Source organism: Motacilla alba, chromosome 2, assembly GCF_015832195.1.
Source record: "Motacilla alba alba isolate MOTALB_02 chromosome 2, Motacilla_alba_V1.0_pri, whole genome shotgun sequence".
Lineage (NCBI taxonomy): Eukaryota > Metazoa > Chordata > Aves > Passeriformes > Motacillidae > Motacilla > Motacilla alba.
This window is the reverse complement of record NC_052017.1, coordinates 35,554,554-35,577,378: the sequence shown is the minus strand read 5'-3', so window position 1 is coordinate 35,577,378 and position 22,825 is coordinate 35,554,554. Positions and strand designations below refer to the sequence as shown.

General features: G+C 35.2%; 1 protein-coding gene across 9 annotated transcripts in view; it reads left to right on the top strand.

Annotated features, from left to right (window-relative positions):
• TBC1D5 (TBC1 domain family member 5) overlaps positions 1 to 22,825 on the top strand; it is a 316,933-nt gene that overhangs the window by 172,713 nt on the left and 121,395 nt on the right. For all 9 annotated transcript variants that reach the window (XM_038126951.1, XM_038126953.1, XM_038126952.1 and 6 more), the window contains 8 exons: positions 900 to 1,008; positions 2,771 to 2,860; positions 2,954 to 3,025; positions 5,333 to 5,400; positions 10,265 to 10,367; positions 16,033 to 16,121; positions 17,564 to 17,614; positions 17,708 to 17,777. In XM_038126951.1, coding sequence (XP_037982879.1) covers positions 900 to 1,008; positions 2,771 to 2,860; positions 2,954 to 3,025; positions 5,333 to 5,400; positions 10,265 to 10,367; positions 16,033 to 16,121; positions 17,564 to 17,614; positions 17,708 to 17,777 — 652 coding nt within the window. The remainder of the gene's footprint in view (positions 1 to 899; positions 1,009 to 2,770; positions 2,861 to 2,953; positions 3,026 to 5,332; positions 5,401 to 10,264; positions 10,368 to 16,032; positions 16,122 to 17,563; positions 17,615 to 17,707; positions 17,778 to 22,825) is intronic.

Genomic DNA, 22,825 nt, shown 5'->3' with positions numbered 1-22,825 from the left:
GTCTGTGAGCAAGTCGTGGGCTACTAAGACCATCAGATGGCTTCAGCTGTTCTTGAGATTCATTTCAGTAGAAGTTGCAGGAAATATAGGTTTAATTCTTTTATTCAAACTCAGTAGATGGTTTGGGACAATTAATTTCCAATTGTTTCCCAGTAGAGCAGATTTACTTGTATATTAATGAGGCACAGGTGTTAGGCCCCTGGTGCCTGCATGCCTGGGAGGCATATTTAGGTTGTTTATCTAGTCAGCCATAGGTACTGCAAGGTACTCAAGCTTGCCTTTAACAGTTTATACAGTGAGGCTTTTTAATTTTTTGATGTTTTTTTAAATTTCCTAGCACCTGTTAAAATTTTAAAACTGATCATGTAGAAAGAAGTAGGAGTGATTTCAATAGTAAATAGCACTAAATGTTAAAGAAAGTCATCTTCTATGATGCTTAACTGCCCAGCTTGACATTAAGAAGAAAAGAAGGTTCATTTAAGCAAATACGTCATGTGAAGAGCTAATACAGTCAACAGTGTACTTTTCTGTTGCATATTTTTGGAATAGGTACTTCTTTGTCTACAGCTGAAACATGAATGTGCTTATATTAATATTCATTTTTCTTGTTTATTCACTGAACTGCAGTACCAACATTTTAGAGGAAATGGAATAGCCTCCATAGACATTATGAATTTCAGTAGCTGGCATAATTATAGCGATCTACATATTCATTAAATCCAAAGAAGAAATGTGTCCAAAAAAACAGCCATGCGTTTAGAAGTGGTACACAACTAAATATATACATTTTAAAAAGTTGCTTTCCTCTGCTTATCCAAAATTGTATAGTGTCATATAGTCCTTAAATCAGCTAAGGCTTTTTTTTTTTGTTAAAATGTTCATTCCTTTTGCTTTTGCAGCAAAGAATGGGAAGAACTATTTGTAAACAACAATTACTTGGCAACTATACGGCTGAAGGGGATTAATGGGCAGCTGAGAAGCAGCAGGTTCCGTAGTGTTTGCTGGAAGGTAAGAAGAGAAAATATTTATTTACAGTTTGTGGTTGCAATATATCAACACATTACCTGATGCGCTGGAAGATTATTGATGCAAAGAATCATGAATTTTCCAAGAGACTTCATCCCAATGTTTTCCTACTCGTTTTTATAATTCATTGGACATTTGCTAACCACATCAAATTGCTTTAAAGCTGAATTGCAGGTAACAGCAAAAGAATCCTAGGAAAATGTATCTTTATGCTGGTGATATGTTTAGAATTGAGTGCCACACAGCCATCTCTCCTCTCAGTATCTGTGCAGGGAAGTCATGCACTGAAAATAGATAGGAAGTTAGTCTAAAAAATTATGGTTTTGTGGAATTTGCGACTGCTTTCAAATCAGTCTGATGCTTCTGCTAGCTGCTTTTCCCAGTGAAATTAGAAAGTGAAGACCAATCCCTCTTGTAAGGACTGGATGAAGAAGAAAGCAAGGTCTTTCAAAAGCACAACAGCTTCTTGGGAGTTTTTGGGGGTTTTTTTGTTGTTGTTTTTTTTTAAGTAGCAGGGGAAGGAAGACAGAAAGAAAGCATGGTAATATGGGGTAGCTCTATAAAATCCAAATTTTTTGCAACTACATCAAGTCTTCTGTTGTGTACTAACTCTGATAGTAGGGAAATTTTTTTCTAGAGTTACTGTGTGTTAATGCTGATCACTTAAATTACCTCACCTGGAATTTCTGAACCATCATTTTGGCACAGAGACATATAAAAAGAAATTTAAAATACTCCTTATATATGAATGAAAGAAAGACAAAGTTTGAATTTTGAAATATATGTAGCATTGAACCAGTTTAAAGTTAATGAAAATATTTTATTCAGCAAGCCTGGTGAATATATGCCACCTGCATTGTTTTACCAGTTTGCTTCTTTTTAAGTCTCTAAATTCGGAGGCCATAACTCAAAGCCCTGAACTAACACAAACATCCAGTCCTTCACTGTCTACCAATTAAATCAAGGAGTGGTTATATTTTAGAAATGAGGCAAGGTTTATTTGCTTGTCCCAATATGCATTAGGGCTCTGTTGTTAAGTTCTGAAATTTTAAATTTTTTTTAGTAATTTAGGAATGATTTGTCAGTACTTCTGTTTGTCAGTATTACTGTTTCTTAACACTTTGCAATGTGCAAATAAAAACATTGAAAAAGCAAGAAACTACTGCGGTTTTTCCTTGCTTCAAATGCAATTAAATAGTATTTTGCACTGCATGTTTCTTTCCAACCCTATTTAAAGAGACATGAAAAAACTGAGATGTAGGCATTCTCAAGGACTTTCTGTAAAACTGCCTCTCTTGGCTGTCTTGCAGAATTCTAGAGCATGTTTCATTTCTTACATTGGGTATATCCCTCGGTGCTTAGGTCCTGCTCTGCATTTGTGGTTTGTTTTAAGCACGTTGCATTAGGTCATCAGTGTTACATAAATAGCTTCAAGTTTTGTATATTTCTTTTCACATCTTTCCATTTTGTTTCTGCCTTGTCACCATCAAGTTTACTGTAGCTGTAACAGTTTACAAAGCTTGAGTTCAGGGCTTCAGTTGGCTTTAATGCTTAATTTTGCCCTATAGAACTACTGTTGTTCCTAGCTATTTATTTATGGACTAGAAAGCACTAAAACCAGAAATATTTATAGCTCTTTGCTTTCTCTTTCTTTCTGGGGTGGTTTATGCTGTCTGATAGGATTTATATGAAAAGCTATGTAAAACTGATGAAACTTAATGAATTTATTTTGTTTTGCTAATAGTTATTTCTGGACGTTCTACCGCAAGATAGAAGTCAATGGATTAAAACCACTTCAGACTTAAGAACTTCTTACAGTAAGATCAAAGAAATTGTAAGTTGGTACAAAATATGTTCTCATATTTTGGCATAGATATTAACATTTATAGCATAACAAGAGAGGATTTTTTTTCCTGTTTTTACCTAGCACATTACAAACCCTCGGAAAGCAGGACAGCAAGATCTGATAATCAACAACCCACTCTCTCAGGACGAGGGGGTAAGTTAACCCAACACATGCTACTGAAACTCTCATTTTCTTCATACTGACACAAGTGAGTTCTTGCTGAAGTAGGCAAAATGGCAGGTGCTGAAATCTCCCTCCTGAATGTCCAAATTGACTTGTGTTAACAATTGTTCCACAGGTTCTGCTGGACAACTGGAAATGTTCATTTCCACGTTCATATCCTGATTTTTAGGGCTTAATTCAGGGAAGGCTGTGGTAAAAAAAATCAGTGCTAGACTATAATTAACTGATACACTTTTTTTATCACTGTATGTTTTCATTTTATACATCAAATGGCTCTAGTTTAAGGAGTGTTCAAACAGTCAGTATGAGGTGAATGCTGTTGACAGAACAATGAAATACCCTCCTCTGGAAGATTGTTCAGCCTTGGACAGTTTTTTGACTGCATTTTGTTATACTTGAAAAGCTTTTAAGAATTTTACAGCACATATCTTTAAGCTTTTCTATTAATTGTGTTACCATTGTTACCATCAAAATTCTTTTTTATCAATTTTCTAAAATAACTTAATGCCATGAAAATAAGTTGTTTGGCTGCACTTAAGAGATTTACACGTGAAACGACTGTCTCAGATATCTCTGGTGATATTACTCCTGTTTTGTCCACAAACGGAAGCCCATCCTTCATCTCTAGAGTGGTACTGTGCTCCTTATTTAATTTAGAAGGAGAGAGCTCTGCAGCTGTTATGACTGTACACATCATCAAACTATTTTTGCATCCATCTGGACAGAAAGTTGTGTCAAATGTAAAAGATTTCAAGCATTTCTGCTGTAGTTTGTGATTATACAAACTACAATGGCTCAGTCTGCTTTGTGTCTGTGGTGTCTTTCAGATGTAGAAAACAAAGGTTAACATGTCAGAATATGTGGCAGGGGATTAATCTATAACACAAAACCACTGACCAAATCAGGCATAGAACTTAAGAACAAAGTGCCTTTGAGCCTCTGCTGTAACTTAATGTTACACCCATTTTGTGTCCTGATTTTTTCTTCCTTTCTCAATGCAGCTTCTGTTTCCTCTGTTCTAATGGGCCAGGGTGGGAGCAGGTACAGGGGAGTTCCAAAATGTGGTCAAGCTGCATGAAAAGAGTTGTGAATTAAAAAGGTACTTACTGTGTGTAAGACATTATCAAAGACACAAATATTTTTGAAGTCCAGGTTTTTTTCCAAGTTGTAACACAACTATAGCAACTAATTAACATGGGTTTTTGTTAGTTTACTTCCCTCCCCATAGATAGCATTAATGTACTCTCTCTTTTCTTTCTGTGGAGTATAAGCCACCATGGCAAAGAATTGCTTACCGGGAGGCAAGAAATTGTGGAAGTATTGTACAGACTCTGTACTTTATTTCATTCATTGGTGCTGCTGCTATCTGAAAACATACCTAACCTGCATGAAGGCTGCTATAAATTTTGCTCCATCTGTATTTTGATCAAGCTACAATAAATTATACAGTTTCCAATACTTTTTCTGGAGCATACAATTAACAGCACTTTCTGACTCCTTTCTGGTTAGCTTTTACAACATATTTGTAAGCAAGACATGGAAACAGAGAGAGCGTGGAAATGGTCATAAGCATAGCTACAGAAGAAGCTAAACCTACTTCAGATTCTTTTATTTAATATTTTTTATTTTGATAGCGAGCTTTAAATACTCTGGCTTTTCCTATCTTAATTTTCTTTAGAATGGCCAGTCTTGGTCTTCAGAGTGGATTAGAATGATGATGTTTTCGTAATAGGTATTTGATTATCATGCGCTCCTTATATGATTTTGTACCCACTAAAACAAACTTGCTTACTACCAAAAAATTTCTTATTATGGATATTGTAGCAGCTTCCAATTAAAGTCCATACCTTCATAGAAGAAGTATGGTACAGTCCAGTGATACAGACCTTTTTCCTCATGTGAACAACTGGATTTTTTTTAGTTGAATTGCTGGTTCTGATAAGTTTGACTTTACTCTGCCACTGTAAATATTCTTCCCGGACCCCAAACAAGTAACTCACAAACCTGCAGCCATCCAATGAGCAAATGCCATGAGCCTAGGACAAGGATCCAGGAATTTGAATGCTTTTATTTCTGATCCAAACTGACTTTCTCAGATATGTTGTGCTGGTCACCAACATTCTTTATCTCCCATAAAATACTGATATACCTGTCCACCAGGAATGTTGAGGATTAATTCGTCAATATTTGTACAGTACTTTGCAGTACTTTGTAGTTTATAAGCCTTAAGTATCAGTAGAAGTCTTGGTTTCATACAATTATTTTTTCTTATTTCAGAGTCTTTGGAATAAATTTTTCCAGGATAAAGAGCTTCGAGCAATGATTGAACAGGATGTGACGAGAACGTATGTAGATCTTTAAGAGAAATGTCTATATATAAATTTCTGTTCTGCATTTTTATGTATTATATATTACATTGTGTTTTCTTGACTTTGGTTAGTGTAAATGTCAGGTTTGTTGAACCTGAATGTGTGGAAACATACATTAAATGTATAAAAATACAACTTACATGGAGTAAAAAATGAGACAATTGAGCTGAACATTAAATCCCGGAGATTTATTGGTAAAAGCTCTTCTAAATGAAGATATTAGGAGGTGTACTACTTGTGAAATTTAATGTAGTTTTCTGTATGAAGCAAAGAGAACATAAGAGAAGCTGAAAGGTCTTTTAACTAAATTATGATCGTAATGAAAGATCGAACAGATTACTTTCCTAATTCTCAACACTTAATACAATCAATAATAAAAAAGCAGTTTGGACTTAGTATGGGAAATGTCACTCATGTATCGAAGTTGAGAGGTTCTATTTTTGTTAATCACTATTCTAGCTTTATTTGTCATATATGCCTTTTAAAATTTGTCCTGATATTACTATGATAATGTTTTCATCTTCTTGGCCCTTAGGTCATTCCTGTTTAGAAACTTGTTTGAGTTCAAACACTCAGTTCCTGAAAATATTTCTTTTCAGAGTGCAAGCATTGAGTAATGTGTAAATATAATTAAATTCAATTACTGGTTTGCTACCATGTGATATTTTACTGTATTGCAAATATTTTTCCTTATAACTTGAAAAAAGTGATGATAGTTGTAGATTCTACAAATCCCAAGCTTATGCATTTTCATTTACCGGCACCAAGTCATGCAGAAGAAATCATTGCAGTATGGTTTTCAAATATTTTACATGTCCGTCCCTAGACCCATTCTTGAATGTATTTTGCCATGAGATGTATAATTAAAATCTGAGTATACTTTCATGTGCATTCTCACAACAGATGGTATTTTTTGTTTGTTAAAGGAAACAGTTCAGGATGTTCTAAGATTAAAATATATATGTATCTAAACTATAATTGGAGAATGAAAAGTTTTATGGAGGTTATGGTGGATTTAAGATTATTATTTAAATATATGTGTATATACACACAAATTCCAGGCTCTCACTGTGACAAATGGCAGAGTAGTATTCACTGATATCAGTAGTAATGACTGAAGAAATTTTCATTTATGCATTTATACAAAATGACATCTACTTGAAACAACAGTAGGATATATTGTGTCATCAATAGCAAAATAAATCAAGCAAAGAAAAAGCAAAATTTATCAGTGACATGAATGTATTTGATAAGCTATATTCATTTTATATGTACACTTTTCACTTTTTGTCTAATCATAAAACATAGTATGCATTTTTACATATACTTATGTATCTATTCATAAAATATAATTATTTTAAGCAGTTCTTCATTCTCTGGCTTTAGAATGTAAAAACCCTCTCTTTTTATTTACATTCTTTAAATAAATCCCTGGAGTTAAAATTTTAAAATTTTAAAATTCATCATTCATTTACAATGCTTTTTATTAAAGGTTAAAATAATTATTATATTCAATTTCCATAATCACTACTTTCTAGTTGCTGTTTCTTATTTAATGAATGTTTTTATATTCTTTGTCATCTAGTTCAGTCCTCCATCATCCCACAGCATCAAATATATAATGCTGTAGAGAGTGATGCTAACTGCACAGAGTAGCAAAACACAGTTCCAGCTATCAAAGCAGTAAAAAAATTACTCTATAAGGCTTTTGTTAGAATTCCCTGAAGTGTGGTAACAATAAACAAGAAAAGCAGCTAGAATTAGGTTCCTAAAATTGCTATTGGTTTAAACTGGTTTAAACTTCAGGATTTTGCTATCCAACGGCAGCTGTAATAAAGTTTGTTCATGTGTGCTTGTGTGTTTGTTCCTATGCATTTTGAGAATCCTTATCTCACCTAATTATTGGCTCTGTGAAGCCTAGATACTCACAGCTGGGTTAATCATGCTTTAGAGTCTGTGTACCTGTAGAACTCTAGGACACAAATTATCTCTTCCTGAAGCATAAATATAGTTTTTGTCTGATGAATCACACTGGAGAGGGACAGTTTTCTTCAGTAATTGTAAAAGGCTCCTAGCTCACCAGTACCTAACAAAACTTTAGTTGCCTAAAGTCAGGTGATAGAAATCCAGTCCATAATGTCTACATAAAAATAGCAGCTTCCAATATTTGCAAGTAGGAAAGGATAGTTCCAACTCATTAGTGATCAATGTTTTTAAAAATCTTTAAATATTCTGCAGGAATAGAAATCAGCAGATTGGCAGATGCAAAAGCATTTAACACAAATTAAAATACTGGGTTACTTGTTGGCATCACAGTGTACATCTAGCATTGCAAATGGCTAGATTTCATTACCCTCTTTCTCTCTCCAGTAATTTAAGAAACTAAAATGCCTAGGGGGCATTCCCTGTACACAGATCAAGTCAAAATCTTCTCTTTTGTAGTAGTACTTTTATATATTGGTCTACTTAGTTTCTGCTCCAGGAGTAACAGTCACAGTTTACGATGACGGAAGGCGTGTGAAGATGAGTAGTGGTGGGTGCTGGAGTTCCAAACTCTCCATCCCCCAAATAAGAAAAAAATTATTTTTAAAATTACCAACTTCAAAACAGCAGTTGAAAAGCCACTGGAGATCTACATCTTTCCTAAGTATGTGGAAGAGATGGTAAGGAGCAGCAATCCATTGATTATGATCCCCATTTCTGTCTGCCACCAAATTTGTTTTGTACATCCGTTTATTTGTTTACCAGCCTGGTTCTTCAAATTTCTGTGTCAAATTCTGGCTGCGTCTGGTGCAGGCACCCCTCAATCAGCTAAAGGAGTATTTTAAAAAGCTGTATCTGACTCACACTGATCTTCACTTTTAGTAAGCAGGGATCTGAATGCACCATTGTTTCATTGTAGGGTTGTGATAAAACAGTTTAGGAACATTCCCATGTCCTTAATGCAGGCTTTCTCAGAGATGTAATTAAATGTAATAGTCTCATGTTCATGAAAAATATTCTTGCCTTGCTGATTTGAGGATACTGTGTTTCTTAAAACAGAGCTTTAATCATAAAATGACATTTTCCATAAAAATCCACCCTGAACTGATAGCTTCCTCATGATCTCTTCTATTTACATTTACTATAATTAATACTTTAGCCAGCTTATTCCTGAGTTCATTATTATCCTTTCTTTTACAATCTCTGGTATTACTAGATCCTCACAGATATCTCTGTGTATTTTTGAGTTTTCTTTGTTAGTCTTCTGTTCCTAAATTTCATAGGGCAGGCCTGAATAACAGTCCTTCAGAAATAATCTCTTCAAACCCCTAAATTATGTCGATTGCCATCTGCTGTAATGCACTTTTGGTCTCAGCTGTGTCCTTCCTTTACAGTAATGTGATTAGTACAAGTGCATACAAGTTTCCAAATGTTGGTCTACCATTACCTCCACCAGGTGCCAGGAAAACGTTACACCTCTCATCCCAGTGCCTCACTCAGGACTTCAGCATCCCAGTGTTTAAGCCTCCGTGTCTTCTCTGCCTTGGCTCTTGATTCAGCTCCTTCATCCAAGGACTTCAAAGCACTTTCCTAGCCTTAATTAGTTCTGTTTCTGTGCTTGCCTGTCATCACCTCTGTGAGATGACCACAGTGATTAGCAATGTTAATAGTCTTATCTGAAGTAATTTGTTCTAATTCCCTATATTGTTTCTCTGTGACAGGCTTTACAATAGCCTTAAATACATCTGGTCTAAAGTATAACATTGTAGTTCAGACCTGGGAAACTTGTTTGAAGAAATCTTATTTCAGACCATGTGATTTAATTCAATACAGCCTTATTTCAGCAGTCTAGCTTGAGGGCTACCATTGTTGTCTTTTTAGAGTATTCTTCTGTTTTTCTTTGTCCGACTTTTCCATTTCCTTTCTTTTTAGTATTCTACTTTTTCAGATTTTATTTTTTTGCTGTGTATTTTATATTGCTTTGTATGGCTGTGGAACAATATGGTTTGGAGCGTTTGCTTTATGAAACATTTTTTGCCATCTAGTTACTTCTTCAGTAGCAATGAAAACACCTTTGTTTGTGCACTTACTCTAATTTTAAGTAGGTCCTGCATAACTGTTCTATTTCCTACCTCCAAGAGTCAGGGAGCAGGATACACAGGTGAGAGTTGCTTCAGAGTAGTTGCAGACTGGAAATATTGACATTTTCCAGTATGCATGTAACAGGATTTTCCCAGAAGCCTTTTTTCCTTATTCTCACATATGTTCCACTTCATTCTGGTTCACTTAGGATATTTGCCCAGACAGATTATTTTATAACTGTAAAGTTTATTTGTAATAGCTTTTAAAGACAGTGAGATGTCTAATTGTGCTGTATTGCAACGGATACCAGTAAGAGACGCTCGATTTTAGGATACTGGTTTTCATGTCAATTATGAGATATTTAAATAATCTTGTCATTAAATGATAATATTTTTTCAAATCTTAAAGAATACTGAACCCTTGTGTGTGTGTGTGTGTGTGTAATCTGACGTACTCTAATCCATTCTTCCATTTCTTTCATTGTATTTCATTCTTGTAGATGTCTAGCTTTATTGAGATTAAAAGGAATTAGTGATTGAAATATAACTGTGATATCATCATACCTGTGTAGCAGACTGGTGTATATTAAAGAACATTGTTCATCATTTCTATTGCAGAACAAATGTAACAAGTTAGAAGAATTTAACTCTAGCATCAAAGAGCAGTGGGAAAGCAGACAAGGGAGATGCTCTTACCTAAAACCCCTTTTAGAAGACCAGCAAGTGGCATTCTGTGCACTCTATTGTTTACTTTTGCTGTATTGCTTCATTTTCAGCTTTCCTGAAATGCAGTATTTCCAGCAAGAGAGTGTAAGGAAAATTCTTACAGATGTTCTGTTCTGCTACGCCAGAGAAAATGAGCAGTTGCTTTATAAACAGGTAATGAAAATACTGTACAGGTGGCATTCATTGACTCAACATTTTCTATATGGTTTGACAATAATGTAGCTCTGTTGTATCTGAAGTTGTATCATAATGCTGAAGTAATCAAAGAGCTGCTTGTCAGCTGGTTGGTAAGTAAGCTCATTGAATAACATATGCTTTCTCCTCATAACACAGTACCTTAAGTTGTTTTCTTTAAGGTTGCTAAGTTTTCTAACTTTAAATTTCTTTATAAACATCTTTTTCTTTGTCATTGGTTAAGAAAGAAAAAAAAAAAAACAAACAAAGGCTTTCTCTGCTTAAGTAAAGAAAGTACTCAGCAGGATTTAAAAAGGTACTGAATAAACAAAAAGTATAATGACTTCTGAAATTTAGACAAAGCTTACTATTTTAAGTTTTATGTAATATTTTAAGTTCTTCCCAAAAGTGCTAAAGCCATGCAGTATGTTAGCAAAACGATCTTTATCTAACCTTGTAGCATCCAAGTACAATGCAGCTGACAAAATCCTCTTTAGTGAAGGATAAGTAACTTCTGCAGAGTTACTTGAAGGAGAGTCTGCTCAGACCATTTTTGATAAAATGGTAAGGAAAGCCTAAGCTGCACTAAGTCTGCTTCCACAGAGTTAGTAAGTTAATTAATTCAACATTTGTTCTCAAGGTTTTGAAGTATCTATAAACATAATACTGTATTCATATAGCAAGACCAATATGAAGAGTATCAACCGAAGCATATTTGTATTTGTTTCTTCATACAGTTATCTGTAGGCTGAGTAGAGACTGACAAACTGAGGGATACTGTGTGTGCATGGACAAACGATAAACTGTAGAGGAGCCATCTTTAGGTAGATAAAGTGTCATGGCAAAAATACAGAGATTCAGTAAATGTGAAGATTTTTATAAAACAATCTATGCTTTCAGGCACGGTCGGTGACCACCCTGTCCTCAAGCCAGGGAATGGGGTTGTTTCATGGAAACAAAGGGCATATGAGTTGAAAAACACTTACTTCTGAAGAATTTCTTAGAGATTATATAAAAAATGGACTGTATAGTTATCAAACATATGAAACATCTATCAATTTGTTATTTCTCATGTTTGACAGACAGTGAACAAGGAATAGTCTTGTGTAAGAACAATAAAAATGAGATCTAGGAGCTGTGTTTTGAAGGGTGCTGCTAAAATATATTTAGCGGTATTCAGCCTCCTCTTTCTGGTGAATATAGGCCAGAGTACTGGTGATGGGGAAATGGAAGAACACATTCCAGCTAATTTAGTCTATCATTTATTGAACAAGAAGTATTATTTTACTCTTTGATATGACTTAAAAGGACTTAATTACCCTCTGCTCATATTTAAAATCCTCTTGATTCCTTAGCAAGAAATAATACCTTTCTAGATAGGGATGGAATATTTAGCCAGATCAAATTTAAAAAAAAAAAGCACTGCGTTTCATCACAAGCTGTTAAAGCTATTATTTTCTACTAGGTGACACCCCGTTTAACATAGACCATATTGTTAATAGTTATGGGATTTTATTGAATTAATGAGACTGTTATCATGTAGTAGAATGTCTTGCTGAGTTAATTGAAACTGCAGAGATTATATAAATGGTATTAATGAACTTTGACTGCCTGATGCCTCAGCTTTAATAAAGACTGCTTGGTGGGCTAAATGAACATAGGCAGATAAAAGAACAGGTTCAATTTTGTGAGCCTACAGGCTGTTGACAAAGAAAACTTCTTTACCTCTGTTTTCAACTAGTGTGCATCAGTAGTGTGGTAGTTCCAGGAAGGGATTGCTACAGGATTAAGAGAGGAAGTGCAGAAAATTAAATTAATTTGGAACATGAAAAACTGTTGATTTAACCTCTTGAAGCATGTTCAGTATTTCACCCAAGTCTTGCAGTGCTGTGCCATGTCCACAAAATAGTAAATTACTGTGGTTTTCCTCTCTTGTTGTGGACATGTGTTACTTATATTAGGAGCTATGCTTTTTTCTTACCTCATTTTAAAAGGATGGGTTTGTTTGGTTGGATTTCTTAAAAAATAATGCTCCTCTTAGCTTTTTAGTAATATCCTACTTTTTTGTCCCCATGCTCCTCTCTTGCTAGATAACATTTTTTTCATGACCATCATTACCCTTCACTGAATTAGCTGAAAAGAAATGGTTTAAAGTCAACAGGATGTGTTTTTTCCTTCTTTTATCAAATACCTAGCTAGTAGTCAGTCTCCCTGATGTAATGTTTTTACCAGACTCATGCTCCACTGACCATAGTAATAATAATAATTTCCACTACAGCAAAGCCTAGCATATTTTTGAGAAAATAGTGAAGGTTACCATTAATTCATCAGTAGCAGATCATCTCCAAGTTGTTTTCTCCAAAGTGACCAGAATTCAAAGCGCAGATTGAGGAGCTTGTCTTCATATGCAGTTTCCATCATGGGGACTGGTCCTGTTGTCATCCATGACAATTCCTCTGTCTTATTTGTATGACCACATTCAAAAGATACAATTACCATTAGAATGATAAAACTTCGCCAATGAATGAAGACTGACATTTTTGTCTGTCAGCATCTGGCCCTACCCAATGTTACCTTCCAAAATATTTGGAAGAAGTTGTAGTTCCTTGACAATTTGCATACTTACAGCATTCTACTGAAACTACTACATCGCATCAGCATTGCAAGAAGCAATCAATAATGTTTGCTTAATATGCATGCAAGTTTTCTTTGTTGTAGGGTTTCTGGGTTTTTTGGCCAGTGTGAAGTAACATTTTATTTGATGAGGAAAAATATATTTGTATCCCTAGTCTAATGGAGTAGAATGTTGCAAAGCTGTGTTACATTTTTTAAAGGCAGAATCCTCCCTGGGATCACTGAATTTTTAAATAGCAGCTGTAAATGTAAAATCTAAAGAGAATAGTGTATTGTACCTAAGAAAATGCAAAAGCTACCCTTAGAGCTCTTCTGTAAGACTGGTGACAAAATTCTGGTCCTAGTTACACTGAAAGGAAATAGTGAAAATTAAGCTAAATTGCTAGGCTAACTATTGTTTGTTCATGATTTGATTGCCCTTAGAGAAGTCAATATAATTTTGAAATGCATTGATTCACTTGTCATTGTAAGAATGCTATAATTCTGGTTTTCTTTCTAAACCATAGACTGTATTATGAAATCAATATTTTGTTGTAGCTGAGAAGTGTCATAAAATTATCTGAGCTCTGTCAACTTATTTATTAACACTAAAGAGTTTTAGTAAACTGTAGCATTGAAAAAATATGTGTATGCATATTACACTGGTAGCTTTTCTTGCCAAGCTAAAAATCTCTAAACATTTGAAGTACTCTTGTAACTGAAAGATCAGAGGTATCTTTTTGAAATACTGATATTTCATCATCTGTTTGTTTTGGTTTTGTTATATGTGGGCAGCCACATTATGATTCTATTTTATTATGGAGTTGATATATTATTATGTTGGAAGTATGTGTGATGTGCTTTTATCTTTTATAACTAATTCTTATTTTATGTCCTCTTTCTTTTTCTTCTGCTTATATGTTTACAGCTTAGGTGGTAGTTTTTTTAGACAGTCAGGTTTTCTGGCATTTCCATTTCTCCTATTTCATGTTTAGTATATCAGGACGAATAAAAGATTAGATGTGGAACTCTTAATTAAGCAAGGGCGTATGTGTGAAAGTACAACCCTGGTTATTTCAATCTTTTTGCCACTTGTATATTGTCTAATCCTGGACCTTTCTCCTTTGATATGACCATAATATTTTAAGAAACCTAAACTTGACAAGTTGTAATCTAACCCATTTGTGGTGTTTTACATCAGCTTCTGAAATCAAATGGCTATATTTGGTTTATTTTGTTCTTCCTAACTGAATTTCTCATTAGGCTTTATCTGTTATAGTCCCTAAAGGTTCAGAAATAGGAAGGGAAAGAAAACATCCGAACTTCAGCACTACCATTGAGGCTCTAACAGTCATCTCAGTCCTGAAAAAATTAAAATAAAATTTCCTAGGATTTCTGTTGATGGCATACAGAGAGATCATCAAAACTATTGGCAAAAACTATGCATCCAAGCATATTCAAAATAGTTAGTGATGTAGAGAAGGTTTCCACATCTACCTCTCAAGTCAGTTGGGACTACTTAAGGAAAATCCCCATTACTTCCAATACAAGTTCAAGGGTTTTGGATGTTACTGGATCTGTTCAGTACATGTGAAGATGATAAGATAACTTACTGGTGTTGAACACTTCTCAGGTGCTGTATGGAATATCAGCTGATATACCAGCGGAGCAGCAGGGTAGCTCACAAGCATGTAACGCTTCCAGTGTTCATGTCTGTCCATCACTGAGAGAACTGGAAAAGCAAGTGCAGAGGCTTCCTACCTTGGAGCTGCACCCATTAAAAGTAGAACAGCTCAGGTGACCCATCAGCTGTCATGACTCCTCACAGCAACCTGAAACGTTGATGTGCTTGTGGACCAGCGCCAGTGCTCCTTCTGCAGCAGGATAGATGAGATGGAACCTCTGTCTGCCCAGAGCACTTCCCTGAGGCTCCACTAGATGAAACAGTTGCACCCTTGAACTGGTGCACTCCTGGCAGCCTGTGGTTCTTCCTACAGCTGGGCAAGGACTCCATCCAGAACCAGGCCCGGCAGACTTGGCATCAAGCCCATGCTGTAACTGGTGGTTTTGGGCAGAGGTCAGGAATTCCCTCCCCGTAGAGTGATCCTTGTGTCCAGAGGCAGACAGGCAGATCTCGATCATTCATCCCACATCCCTTCCATCACCAAAGGATTTCCCTCCCTTCTTTCGTACAGGTGATGCCTCCCCCAGCCTAGGGCTTTTGTAGCTCCTACCTGCTGTCCTAGTCCCAACACTGGGATCCCGACTCATCTGGGTGGCCCAACCGTGCTTCTGATGCCAGCCCAAGCCCTCAACTGCCCACCCATGTTTTTTGTTCTGATTACTGCCTATTTCTATGGTTTTTTCTGTATCTTAATATAGATTGCGTATATAAGTAGTACTCTGCAGTGGAACAGTACCAGGTCTTCTATGTATTGTGTTTAATGAGTTTATTTTGAATATTAACATAACAACTTATGAGAAACAGAAAGAGAACTGAAAAAACCCAAAACCTCATTTTAATTCTCATGTCTTAAGAAATTAAAGTTTCGTTTTCTTTCCCAAATAGCTACCCTTGTCTCCTTTGGAGCCTACTGTTACACTTTTATCTATGGTTTTGGAACATTATAAAATCCAAAATAATTTTACATTTTGTAATTTTCCTCTATTGCAGATCTCTGTACTGTAGATCATTATTATAATTATCATAAATAAAATTTGTATTTATGAACACAGATCTTGAAGTAAACTGCCAGATGCAGGGTTGCCTACCATTGCCAATTTGTTGTGTGTTGTGTTCAAAGGGAAACTAACTTGTTTCTGTATATTATAGAAGAATAAACACTTGGATTTAATCAGAATTTAAGATAAAAGCCATTGATTATGAAACCGTTCTGTTAACAGTGTGAATGAATGTTCATGTTTTTAGTTAGTCTGTACCTAATATTGCTGTCTGCCTTATGCTGTGCATCAGGAACTATTATATGACTGGAAAATCTAAATATACTTCTGCTTTTCCTTTTATGTTTAGGGCATGCATGAACTTCTAGCTCCCATTGTCTTTATCCTTCATTGTGACCACCAGGCTTTTTCACATGCCAGTGAAGCTGCACAACCAAGGCAAGCATTGTGTTTTATTTGTATGAAAATGGTCTTTCTTTAAAAAATAAGTTGGCTGAACTATAGCTTATAAATATGTGCTCCATAATTCTTTGTTTATAATTCATAAATTAATATCAGAAATCATTGCATCCTTGTGCTTTGATAGGAATGTCCTTATTTCATCTTTCCTACTGCAGCTTCTGAGATTTAGACATTGGCCTCTGCACAGGCATTGGCTGGTGAAAAAATGGGGAGACAAGAAATCTAAGGAAAACCTTAATCTCAAAGCTTACATACTTACCTGTGGTTCTACCTCATGCTTATTGCCAGAAGTGGTTTTTTTTTAGTCACTGCAGAGAGTAGATAGATCAGTGAGCTCCACTCTTAGAGTAGACATCTTACCACCAACTCTCTTTCCTCATATCTTAAAAGGGGAAATAATCATTGAAGACAAATTGTTGGGATTGATTTTTCTTTCATCACCTGCAGTGTTGTGGTTGTGATATCCAGCTATTCTTATACTGGGTAGTAACATCATGTTTACCTGTTGATCCTCTATTTCATTCAAAAGTGTGTATGTGTGTATGCATGCAGTCATACGTATAAAATATTGCATCACATGGTTGTCTGCTTTTGTTCTTGCCCCATATGTAATGCCTTTGTTTTTATTGAAAAACAGAAAAGAAATCAGTTTCATTCTTGTGATATTTAGGACATTTCATTTGGTTTTTTGCACACTGGAGTCCAGCAGTGAATAAAAACGAATTTAATTATGTGTGCAGTATAATATAACCACTGTAGGTGCCCTGCAACGTGACTGCCCAAAGGCAGTTAAGCATTAAGATGATTATTTACAAGTATGTGTTTTTATTCAATGTCTGTCCTTAGATATCCTAAAATTACCTAGAAGATGCTCTTCAGTGCTAAACAACTTAAAATAACCATGTGTTATGTACAGCATTCTGTTTCATCCCCACTGAAAAAGTAGAGCTAAGCAGCAAAGTAGATGGAAAAGAGGTGCTGTCACTGATTAATTGCTGTTAAAGTACAATAAAAATACAGGCTATTAAAACAAAATAAATTAATGTTTTGATACTGCATATTTGACCAGTAACCATATTTTTTTTTTGTTTAGGATAAACAGTGATAGATTGTGCAGCAATCAATTATTCTAGATCAAGCATATTCAAATAATACATTGTGACATTCAGTAATTTGTTATTTGGAATAATTAGATGGTTACTTCATTGTAGTGCAGACAAGGCAGCTAATTTGTTTTTGATCTTTATAAAAAGGAAAGACTTCATTTGTTCAATGGAGTTGCTCTTTTTAATTAAAAAGGCTAGTTTTCTCATTTGTACTTTATATGAAAGTTGGCTTATAAATACATAATAGTACATGGAGAACACTGACCAAAAATAAACATTCACATTTGGATTGTTCACTGTTGGCTTTTTCAGTGAGGAAATGAAAGTTCTTTTGAATCCTGAATATCTGGAACATGATGCCTAGTAAGTTTTAACAAGTTTCTTTACATTCAATTTGCTCTTATTTGTAATTGACACCATTATTTAACACCAAGTTTCTGGGTTGTTCCCTTTCAGTGCCATGTTCACACGTCTTATGAAAACAGCAGAACATTGGTTTTCAACTTTTGAACATGACAGTCAGAAGGTAAATATTGCTTTAAAATTTACTGACTGTGTTTTTAAGCAAATGTGATTTTAATATGACTGATGTTCTTTAAAGCTAGCTTGACATCTCTTAACTTGGTTAAAGCAGTCTCAAACAAGTTTACAGTCTTTAAAGGTTCTTCAGAATTTGGTCATAAGCACTTGTGGAATGTCTTCAGGTGAGAGTTTCTGTCTGTTAAAAGACCACTTGGTAACCAAAAACCAAGTGTACAAGCACAGATTTTTCTGTGTGCCAAAAATGTGTGCAAATGTTATGTCAAATAAATTCCTGTAGGTAAAGTATTAAGGCATGAATTATTTTCAGCTGTTTCCGAACAATTTGCTTTGAAACCAAAACTTTAATCATGACTGTCTTTCAAATGTCAGTGTATCTTTCCGACATAATCACTCCATTTCCTTCATTTTATTTCTTAACCTTAGGATATTCCAACAGAGGAAATGCCTTCAGATCTCTGATGTATCTGTATGGACACTACTGACTTTAGTATGTTGCTGCTTTCATAAAAAAGTTTTTGCAGTGTTCTAGTTATTTCTACAGAACTCTCCTTTGCAGGGGCCTTCTAGAGACCATCTAGTCCTTGCCTAAATTTTTTCATGCATGGCAGGAAGGACAATTCCCTCAGTCAGTTGCTCAAGATTTCCTTTGACAACTTATTTTCTTGTCTCTTTCCATCTTTATGTTTGTCTTTTTTTTTTTTAATTCAGGAAAATTATTTGTGTGATGGACCGTATGTGTGGAGGCTCTAGCAAAATATTATTAACAGTGTTATGGGTATTGCCAAGGCTTTCAGTGTATCATATCCTAAAAGAGTTGGTGTCCCAGTTTAGTTTCAATTTGATTCACTCCACTGCTTTTCACATGGAACATGGGGAGAATATCTAGAGTTAACAAAAACTTCATGAGAATTCGGTTGGTTATGGATGTCCATACGTGTGCACCTAAACCTATAGTTGCAAACTGTAATTAGGGAGTACTGGTTTGAATGGTGGTTTTGTCAGTCTAATGAAGAAAAAGTTGTTCACCAAAGACTCATTTAAAACCATCTATTTTCTTTAAATATTTAAAATATTATATATTTTATCAAATGTGGAACATTGGTGTCTTAGCCTAAACTATCTACAGTTATAAATTATTTGGATTTTTATATAATTTCAATAGCTAGGGATAAAGCATATGAGATACAAATTTTATGAAGTTACTACATAGGCAGTTTATTTCAATAACAAGGCTGTGAGATATGTTTCTCTGAGTGTAGCTTTTCAGAATTCAGTGTATTCAAATGTTTTTGTTTCACTTTCTGTGGCAGAGGTGGTAAAGTCTGAGGTTGAATTTTATTCCAGGAAATAAATAGGTCTGCTTACAGATTTGCAGTGCTTGGGTAGAAGGTGAAAGTTTACATTGCCCTTTCCAGTCCTTTCATGGCATAAAAAATTAACAGAGCAAAGCGAATGGATTAATATCTAGTTGTTTGTTCTTGTTCTTTGCAAACATGTATAATCTTTAATAATCCTTTCCTGTACATATGCCTTTTACAATCGTGACTTTGAGGGTTAGCTACACAGTAAAGTGTGAATCTTCACAAAGGAAGCAATGAAAGCGTGTGCTCTGAGAGACATGTTACATTTTACAGCCTCTAACAGTTGTTTCCATTACTCCCAATTGCCATTAGAGGAGTTTCTCCAGCTACTACATTCCCTAGTGGTTAATGAGAGAAATCTGTCCTCAGTTTATAGTTGTACTATGTCCTAGCCTCTCTTTACTGCTGTAGCATTTGTTCCCTAAATGCATGAATATATAAATTGTATTACTATCGACTACCAGCCATTCCAGTTTGTGTTGTGGTAGGTAATGTTTTGTGACAGCACTTGGTGACTCTGTTCCTACTACTCTGCTAAAGTTTTCAGCTGCATTTCACTGGTATTCATATTTTAACTGTCCTTAGGGGTGAATCTGGTGCTGTCCTATAAACAATACAGCACATTCTGAGCCGTCCCTCATTTTTCCTTTCTACTGTGAACCACATTCTTTTAGTATTGATCATTTCTGTTTCATAGATGTTAGTAATAGATGACTAAACACATGCACTCAAATCTTTTCTCAAGACCTGAAGGCTCACAAAAAGAAAATGGGTGTTTTCTCTCACATGGCAAATAATTATGTAGTGAGTATGAGCAGGAGCACAGTATTGTGTTGTCCACTTGGCTTTAGGCACAAGCACTGTGAGTCATTTCTAGTTAAACATTTTGGCGGCTTAGTTTTATTAGTTTATTTGAGCATCTTTCTGTTTGGGCTGTTTGTTTCACACCAGCTATGTGATTTTTGGAGCAATTTCAACTGACTAGAGGTATTGTCATTTTCTCAACCAAATTGCATGAGAGAAGAAAACAGACATGACTTTGTTGCAGTCTAGTCTTCCACCGAGCTTCTTGGTGGAGTACACGGAATCAGGAGGCATGGACAGGCAATGCTGAGTTATTGGCTGCAGCTGCTTCCTCGCAGATTCTGTCATGCCTTGAAGATTTCTGTTAATAGGGTTAATTTCTGAGATGCTGATAAACTGCATTTTGATGGATACCATTTACTTATCTCGTGCTTTTAGAAATGGCAAGCCAGCTTATACTATTGGATACACTTAGCCATGTTTGATAGTCAGTCAGTCTGACAGTCAGCAATGTGTCAGTGCTGCATTATGCCAAGGTGCACAAATGCTGCAAGTGACAAATAACTCAAATTTTGGCACAGTGGAAGCTTGCATTAGTTTTTGATATTCACAATCTTTCGTCACTTGAGCCAGGGTTTAATAATCTGTCTTGTAATTTTGTAAAGATGGCTTGAAACCCACAGACAACTAATGGTGTAAAGACTAAACTGAGTAATAGCTAGTCTTGTCATATTACAAGTTCAAATAAGCAGAGGGATTCTGATGCTGAGCTTTCCACATAAGGTTTTATACCTATAATAAAGAAAAGCTTAAAAACACAGGTCTTCAGAGTCATCAGAGTTCTGAATGCATGAAGTGGTGAAGCTGAAGTTTGAATAAACCACAATAAAGTTCATACCCCAGATGTGTGCCAAATGATAGAATATGCACAGTCTACAAATATGTAGAGTGACAGACTTTTGTGATTGGTTTCAAAGATAAATCCACATGTTTATGAAAAAAAATAATAAAGACTGACATTTAACATTAACACAATATTAGGCTTAAAGCCTCTTAAAAGGCTTTAAGAGTAGTTTTATATATAGAAGATTAGTGGATACCTAAAATATTTTCAATATTTTGCATTCTTGCATATGACCAAGAAAATAATGAAATGGATCTGAAATTATAGGAAATAGCCACTACAATGCAGAAACAAAATTTGGGGCACAAAGAATACTGCCCAGCTTGGTAAGAGAGAATTTACTAGAATAATTTTTAAAATAAGGTAGGAGAAATATCCTTTCTCAATGTACCTGCAGCTGTGAAGAACTTCAGTATTTAAGTAAGTAACAGCATTGTCTATTGGTCTCTAAGACACTAGATGTTTTATTTTAAATTCCTGTTTGTTAGAATAGCAAAGATTTTGAAGAAATACATGCTATGTCAGTGAGCTTTATTTGACAGTCTGAGGGAGCTTTTGTCAAGTGATTTGCTGGAATATCTTAAATGAATATGTCTTTGTACCACAATACCATGGTTAAACTACCACACTAGAATAGACAGATCAGTCCCTTCGCTGCAATTGCCATAGCAAAGCAACAATTAAGCAGATTTTAAGATACAATTTATAATCAATCAGGTCCTTAAATAGAAACATATTACCTGAAATCGCTGCTCAACATCCTACCATATTTTCTGCAGTACAGAAATCAAGTAATTAGGAAAAGGTACTGCAAGCAAAGAAGATCAACACAAAAATAGACTTTTTGGTAGACATTATTAAATGTTCACTGCCCATTTTTATGTTAAACCATGTTGTAAGGGATTTTGAAATAACCATAGAAAGTTACACTGGGAATAGTTTACACAACAAAAACAAATTTTCTTTGTTATTGAATGTTAAAAATAATGCTCTTTTCATAATATTGAAACAAGTGAAATTGTGTCTAAACAATGTAAAGTGCAGTGAAGCCTCCTGAAATTATTAATCCTTTGAGCTGGATAATGATTCTCTGTTAATATAGTGAGCAAAAGTGTAGAAAAACAGCAGCTGTTTTTCAAAGTGAAGCTTTTGGGTCAGAGGTCATGATGACAGATTGTAGCAAAGTCATTGCAAAATTCTTCTCTTCTTACTGTTCCACGTTTCCCTCTTTTATAACCTCAACATTGTTCCTAACAGTTTAATTCTCTATTTTCCTGCCCCCCCTATCTTTCTCTTGATAGGTTTGACCTGTCCTTTTTTATTTTTGGTTCTCCTTTTTACATGTTTCCAATTCAGTGCAGTTCATTACTTGCATTTCTTTCTAGCATTCTGTCTCTTTTTCAATAATACTTCACTCTTTTGCAAGAAGAATGAATTTAAAGCAGTTCCTGTTCAAGGATGCTAATACTCCTCTGGTTTTCACTTGATGTGTGTTGTGTTGTAGGTCATGGCATAGTTTGCACAGCCCTCAGGTCCAACCAACTGCTGTCTCATTGTTCTGTTTCTCTTTTCCTTTAGAAGTTTCTGATGCTTTGTTAAAGCTGTGTAGGTTTTAAGGTAAAGCCACCAGATTTTCTGTGCAAGGGAAGTCTGTTTAGAAAGGATTGTTTGAAAATAAGTTACTTCCTATTTGGTATGCAATTTATTGTCCTCTGTGGGCATATATTCCCTACTGAGTTACCATTCATCTGCTTTATTCTGGACTGACTCAGACTGCTGATATTAAAGCTAAAATAAAGCTGTCAACACTTTGTCAGAGCATGAAAAGTAAAGCATGCACGTTAAAAATTGATGTGCAGAATGACGGGCACTCCTTGGCACTCCTGGGAGGGAGAATCCCACAATACCTTCTGCAGAAGTGGATGCTTGAGATTCCTCTTCTTCTGTAAAAGAAATGAGTTA